The 7,777-nt window shown below is 41.9% G+C and overlaps 1 protein-coding gene across 1 annotated transcript in view; it reads left to right on the top strand.

Moving 5' to 3' along the window:
- The window catches only part of slc8a3 (solute carrier family 8 member 3), a 39,684-nt gene that overhangs the window by 9,799 nt on the left and 22,108 nt on the right, over positions 1 to 7,777 (top strand). Inside the window, exon 2 of the mRNA XM_014025715.1 lies at positions 2,519 to 4,384. Within this exon, the coding sequence (XP_013881169.1) occupies positions 2,604 to 4,384 (1,781 nt within the window). The 5' untranslated portion in view covers positions 2,519 to 2,603. The remainder of the gene's footprint in view (positions 1 to 2,518; positions 4,385 to 7,777) is intronic.

The raw sequence follows: 7,777 nt of genomic DNA, 5'->3' as shown, positions 1-7,777 counted from the left end.
GTCCCCAGACCCTAAATGTGTGAGAACCCCTGATCTAATGTTTGATATATGTATATATATGTATATATGTAAATATATGCCTATTAGCTGGTTAATATATATATTAACCAGCTAATAGGCACTTTTCCCTGTATAGATGTAATAATGAGGCCATCTTTAGGCTGCGTATAGTCGTTCATAAATTACCAACAGAGCTGCCCACATTTTGTGAAGATGTGCACATTCATTCACAGCTCACACACAGCTGGTATTGCAAAATCTAAAGAGGCATTAAAATATAACTCTATGGTGTTGATATTGAGCACTGTCTGACATCTTCTTGGACATATCTGACATTCTCAATCTTATGGTCAACAGGTATAAACAGACCATTTATCATCACATCATGCTACTGAGCCATAAAGCCAGTTTCTCCTTTCACATAGCGACCATCACAATGCTCTTATACCTTGCTTGGACAATTGTAGGCTAATGCTACGTTCACACCGAACGCGTTTTGAGCGGCCAAAAAGCGCAAAACGCCTCTCCTTGGACGCACTACGTTCAGACCGAAGAACGCACTAGTGTTCAGACCAGAACGAGAAGCAGCAGCAGCAGCGAGGTGTGGGAGGTGCATCTGCCCTTGGCGGGTGAATAAAGATAAAAAAATAAAATTGCTTTGATTTATTTACTAAAAAGCAAGCGAACGTTGCGCACAGCAGATAATTAACTCACCAGATGATTTAGAGGTGATATGCTCGGTCAGTTTTGTCACTCTAGAAGCTGCCAGCTGACGGACTTATTTTTTTGGTCCCGAGCAGCTGATCCACATCGGTGCTGATATATCCTGCCAGAAAATCCAACTGCACACGGTCGATTTCAGGTAAAGATCTCCAGTCCGTCTGTTTCGGTTTTCAGTGGGAGACGCTTTGAGCGGCGAAAAGTTCAGATATTTGAACTCTGGCGGCGGCTGCTTCCGCAGCACAGCATGCGCGGAAACGCTCTGCGCCCCTTCCGCCTTCCTTGCGCGCCGCCCAAAACGTCCGTGACGCGACGCACGACCCCTAGAGGCGTGTCCACCGTAGACTTTGCATGTGAATCGGCTGCTCCTGCCGCTCAAAACGCGTTCGGTGTGAACGTATCTTTAGACATGGATCAGCTGCAGGCCAATTTCAGCCTCCTATTCCATCTTAGTCCTTTCACCAATCATGCCAAGACAGCCAGAAGGCAACGTGAGTGCTAATTTGAAGTGTGTTCTGGGGGATTTTAAATAATAATAATAATAAATCCCCAAAACATGAATGAGAGTGGTCTGCAAGTGCACCACCATAAACATACTGTATACTGTATATATATACTGTATATATGAGGCCTCAACTGCCTCAGAGAGGCAGGGAAACAGGAGCAGAGAGCAGGGGGACAGTCTGATGGCTCGATGCTGTTCTCTGTGTTCTTGTTGTTGCAAATAAAACAGCTGATCGTTCCACAGAGTACCTTCATTCTTGGACCATGTATTTCTGTTTTTGTTAAATAAATATTTCCATAACAGTGTTTTTTTTTTAAATCATTTATTTGTTTGTTTGCGTATGCATGTTTACATCGCAGATTTGTGAATTATGTCTTTTGTTCTGTGCTTTTTTATTTTAATGTAAAGCACTTGTTGATCTAGATGCTGTTTCTGATGCTTCTTTTGTTAGGTAAATGGTAAATGGTAAATGGTACTGAACTTATAGAGCGCTTTTCAAGTCCCTCCGGACCCCCAAAGCGCTTTACACTAACAGACATTCACCCATTCACACTCACATTCACACACTGATGATGGCAAACTACATTGTAGCCACAGCTGCCCTGGGGCGCACTGACAGAGGTGGGGCTGCCATGCATCGGCGCCACCGGACCCTCTGACCACCATCAGTAGGCAAGGTGGGTGAAGTGTCTTGCCCAAGGACACAACGACTGAGACGGCTGGACGGGGGATCGAACCAGTGACCTTCTGGTTCCAGGACGACTCCCCTAACCACTCCGCCACAGCCGCCCCACCACTAGGTGTTGTTAGGGCTCTGCTTAGAGATAATGTATAGACTTTTTTCATCTGTGGAGAGCTGCTGCTCTGCATCAGAAGGAGTCAGCTCAGGTAGTTAGGACACACCCACACCCTAGATTTCCTCCACTTGGAGGATACCTCAGTGAAGACCCAGAACTCACTAGAGGGATTTTGTATCCTTTCTGGCCTGGGAACACCTTTAAACTTGGGTGTTTTGCTGGTGAAAGGTGTGTCTGGGTTTCCCACCTGGAGTTGTTATCTACAGCCCAATCACAGATAAGTGATTGAAGATGGATTGATGAATGAATGAAGGGATTGATTTAAAACAGAACAATGCCAATATTATTAAATAAGCCTCTCTCATATTTCATATATTTTTGAAAAGCAATGTTCTAAAATGAATCTTGTAGTGAATCTACTACACCAATTTACTTTTTAATTGGTAATAAGAATAACAATTGTATATTTTCTCTTGTTTCTTTCTGGTTTGTATAGGTGCTGAGTGGAGAAAGGCACAGCCAGTGCTGGATCCCAGAGGGACAGTCAGTGTGGTAAGGGCCCTTGAGACGAAGAAGGGTGCATGGAGGGTTCAAGGCCTGCAAAACCGGGGTCATCGACTGGCCTCTGGTTGGTGCTGTTCTCTGTGGCTGCAGCTATCCTTTGCTCTGAGGCCTGGACTACTCCTAGCCCTCTGCTCATCTCCAACAATGGCACTTGCAAAGGGACCTCTAAGTGTCAAGAAGGGATCATCCTGCCCATCTGGTATCCTGAGGATCCTTCCATGGGGGACAAAGTAGCACGAGTCATTGTTTATTTTGTGGCTCTGATCTACATGTTTCTTGGTGTGTCAATCATTGCCGATCGTTTCATGGCAGCCATTGAGGTCATTACCTCTCAGGAAAAAGAAATTGTCATCAAGAGGCCCAATGGGGAAACAACCACAACAACTATTAGGGTGTGGAATGAGACTGTTTCCAACCTTACCCTCATGGCTTTGGGTTCTTCCACACCTGAGATTTTGCTCTCTGTTATTGAAGTTTGTGGACATGGGTTTAAAGCGGGTGAACTTGGTCCCTCCACAATTGTTGGGAGTGCAGCCTTCAACATGTTTGTCATCATTGGCCTCTGTGTGTCTGTTATCCCCCAAGGAGAGGTGCGCAAAGTCAAGCACCTCAGAGTATTCTTTGTCACTGCAGGATGGAGTATTTTTGCTTACATCTGGCTTTATATGATTCTTGCTGTATTTTCACCCAATGTAGTGCAGGTCTGGGAAGGCCTAGTCACACTGTCCTTCTTCCCCATATGTGTAATTCTAGCCTGGGTAGCTGACAGAAGACTACTCTTCTACAAGTTTATGCACAAGAAGTACCGCACTGACAAACATAGGGGGGTCATTATTGAGACTGAGACAGATCGATCCAAGGGAATTGAGATGGATGGAAAGATGGTCAACTCTCACTTTATGGATGGAGGCACAGCCAGCAATCTAATTGGTTTAATTGAGAGCAAAGAAGTAGATGAGTCTCGTCGAGATATGATTCGAATCTTAAAGGACCTCAAGCAGAAGCACCCAGAGAAAGAGCTGGATCAGCTGGTTGAGATGGCCAACTACTACGCTCTCTCACACCAGCAAAAGAGCCGTGCCTTCTACCGTATCCAGGCTACACGCATGATGACGGGTGCTGGAAATATTCTGAAGAAACATGTTGCAGAACAGGCTAAGAAGAGTGCCAGTGTGCAAGAGGTTCATGTAGATGAACCAGAAGAGTTTGTGTCTCGGATTGCTTTTGAGCCTGGTGTTTATCAGTGCCTCGAGAACTGTGGTGCCGTCATTCTGAACGTTACTAGAAAAGGTGGTGACATCAACAAGACAATCTACGTGGATTATAAGACTGAAGATGGCTCAGCTAACGCTGGAGCAGACTATGAGTTTACAGAGGGCACAGTAGTCTTCAAGCCAGGAGAGATCATTAGAGAAATAAGCATTGGCATCATAGATGATGATATATTTGAAGAGGATGAGCACTTCTTTGTGCGTCTCAGTAATCTGCGTGTCCTGGAGACTGAGGATGAGGTTCTGTCCCCTAACAGTCTCCCATATCCAAAGGCAATGTTAGGATTCCCCTTTGTGGCCACTGTTACTATTCTGGATGATGATCATTCAGGCATCTTTACCTTTGAGAGCAGTTCAGTCCATGTAAGTGAGAGCATCGGTATTATGGAGGTAAAAGTATTGAGGACTTCTGGAGCAAGGGGGACTGTCATTGTGCCTTATCGCACCATGGAGGGGCTTGCCAAAGGAGGAGGGGAGGACTTTGAAGACACCTATGGAGAGCTTGAGTTCAAAAACGATGAGACCTGGTAAGACTTCTTTTTTTCACGCTTAATAAGCAGTTGACCTTCAGTGTTTGACTGAGAATTTCAGTGGTCGGTGGTCAATGTTTAATCCATAACCCTTACTAAATTTCATACGGAATAAATTTAAAGACAGAAAAATAAGAGATTTTTCTTTGAATCTAGTTTTTTCATTCAGTAAATTCTCTCTTAATTTTGAATTGAATTTGATGGTTTTAAAGTGGCCAAATGGGAATTTGTGTCTGTATATGTAGAAACATGAGGTTCAAAGCTGTTTTTAAGTCTGCCAAAAAACGTGTCTCATATACAGTATGAATATGTTGTCTTCCCTTTCTCTCTCTTGATGTCCTTTAATGTCTACTCTGTCATTTGCACTCCTACTTCAGTGTAAGGCTGTGCGATATGGCCTAAAATCAATGTCACGATATATTGACCAGTTTACCTTGATAACGATAAATGCACGATAACTCTTACCACCCACCACACAGGTACACAGTATAGTACAGTCATAACACTATGCATTGTGTCCATGTTCTTAGTCAAAGTACACAGTTTAATGTTCTCTAATGAAGCATTATACAAAAATTTTAACCTGAACTATTTGGGCCAAAGGGATTTGTAAGGAAGAGTTAGATTTTGAACAGCTTTTCTGTAGTTTATATTTGTCATTTCAGTGTTTTTAATATATTTAATAAAAAACATTTTTGTCAAGACTTGAGTCAGATATAGTCATGCAAATATTTAACCATCTTCATAACTTTTCAGCGCAAACACATTGTACGTATGTACTATAGTTTTATATTTTAAAAAATATACCTAATGTGTCTTTTGTATTGCACAAAATAACTTAAATACATCTTTTTATTCGTTAGACTGACTGATTTCGCTTTTAAAATAACAATTTCTTTCAAAATTATATTATTTAGAAAGCTCATGTAATCATTTAATACTATTTATTCTTCATATTTGACCATTTATTGAATCACATTAGTCACAGTATGGTTCTAAATATAAGCAAGCTATATTGTGAAGAATGAAATTTGTAGATATTTATGATAAGAACGTAGCATTTTTTAAAATTTGTTTATTTTTTGCAGGGGAGGGGGGCTAACGCTAAGCGGAGACTAGTCTTTTGTTACTGAGGCAAAGTGTTCATCTGAGTTAATATTTTGGAAGAGCTGTCTCTCACAGAACAACTCAGCCTGTGCGCACCTTGGCGTACTCCCGTAACAGCGCTGTCGAGGAGAGAAGTTTGGTCACGCAAGCAAAGTTGGACAAATCTGTTAGATAACGACGCTCTGAACACATAAACTTATAGTGCGTTAGATTTTAGACATCAATGTCTCGGGTAGCTCGGGAGCGAAGTGTGGGGGACTAGGTTTTCTCACTCAGGACAGGAGCTGCAGGGCTGACCGGTGTTTATCCTGCAGCTACACCAACATCAGAAAGACCAAGGTACACTTCGCTGCAGCATGCAGAATGGGGCGGGGACGGACCTTTCCGTCAGTCCCATACGTTATATGGAAATGGGACTATTGCATTCCGGAAATGAAGGTTGCTCCTTAAAGACGCAGGATTAAGAGAGCAAAGGAAGAAGAAAGGAAGAAGTTAGAGAGTTTCTTCTACTCAYGTTGAAGTACTCAGAGCATTATTTATTAATTTCTKTTATCCACCTCCCCAAACACAGACCCTCAGGTTAACCTCACAGGTTTAATGCCTAAGGTTAACCTCACAGGTTTAATGCCTAAGGTTAACCTCACAGGTTTAATGCCTAAGGTTAACCTCACAGGTTTAATGCGTAAGGTTAGTTTGTTACTGTAATATAATATTAATGTCCAAAAACAACAAAGATTTAAGAAAGATTTGAAAATGAAAAAGGGACATACCACGTGACATAACACGTTTTGTAGCCATTTCCTTACTGTAAAATTTGTATTTTTAATGTTGAAAGTGTTCGATAGAAAAATAGTGTCATTAGTGCCCCCTTCATTTCCGGAATGCAATAGTCCCATTTCCATATAAGGTATGGGACTGACGGAAAGGTCCGTCACCGCCCCGTTCTGCATGCTGCAGCGAAGTGTACTTGGAAAGACCCGCCCTGTTCTGCTCTGATTGGATAAAGCTGTGGGGTTCGTTTGATTTGTTGAAAGCAGCGTCTGTTTCAGCCTGTATCAAACAGGGTGGCTTTAACGAGACCGCAACAGAAAACAAGCAGGTTCTCCGACATAGGCAAAATGACGTCGGTCATGAAATTAGCATGTCGTGATATAATTTATTTTCATGGGAAAGTATTTTCTACTGGTATTATCGTCAGTGATATGATATGGCCCAGCCCTACTTCAGCGAGCTTTAAATACTCAGTTTACCCACACAGTTAGACAGCATACTCTCATCTGAGTGTGCACTTTGCTGTATATCCCCTTGTTTTTCTAAGACCTTTCTGCCATCAGAGTGCTTTGGTGGCAGTTGTGTGTCTCTCACATTAAAAGAGATTCAACTTGGATCAATCACACAATAAGACACCCCTTGTTTATTTGTTTTTTTCAATTCTCACAGTTTTGCTATTCTTCTAAGTATTTTTGTGTCCTGCTTGCTTCATCTTACAAAAAACAGAAGGAAGTGATGGAGGCATAGTGCAAATAAAGACTCAAATTAAAAGTCTGAGGTCTGTTTTAGATTTGTTAAACATTATTTAGCTTAGTATATGGAGGTTGTTATGGATAATGAATTATGAAGATTTGATTTGTGAATAAAAAGATAGTATTTCGCTGCAGTTTTAAGTGAGTAAAGTTAATGCCTTGTGTAAATTGCATGTTTTGTAGCTTTGTCATTTGTACCATCTGTGTACACCACTGGACTACAACAAACACAGGAACTGCAACTCAGTGGACACAATTGGCAGCATTGCATGAGTGGCAACACACTGTGCTGTAGTACAGAGGGAGTCAGGGCCTTAAATTGAATGACTCTGTGACATTTGTTTTGAGTCTAAACTCTGAAGCATTTCATTGAAATACTGGCATCGACACAAACCTGCAGCCCTCCAGAAATTATATTTTGGTTCACAGCTTGCATCTACTTGTAACTCATTTGTTGTATACAGGCTACAGACTCTGAATCATGGTGGGGTGTGTCTGCAGCTTCTGATTTTCTACCAATGGGTCCCTCTCAGTTTGATGTGACGGACTGACTGACAGGGTTTGTGCTCCAGAGGCAGAAGCTGAAACAACCCAGGAGACTTGTGGCAGAGGATACGGCTGTTCGGTGCTCATTGGGCTCAATTCAATTCAATTCAATTCAATTCAATTCAATTCAATTCAATTCAATTCAATTTAATTCTGTAGGAATTACTTAATGAAATCAGGACCAGCCTATTTTCATAAATGTAATCCAGCAAGA

This window comes from Austrofundulus limnaeus, unplaced genomic scaffold, assembly GCF_001266775.1.
Source record: "Austrofundulus limnaeus strain Quisiro unplaced genomic scaffold, Austrofundulus_limnaeus-1.0 Scaffold493, whole genome shotgun sequence".
NCBI lineage: Eukaryota > Metazoa > Chordata > Actinopteri > Cyprinodontiformes > Rivulidae > Austrofundulus > Austrofundulus limnaeus.
This window is presented reverse-complemented; position numbering and strand designations above follow the sequence as displayed.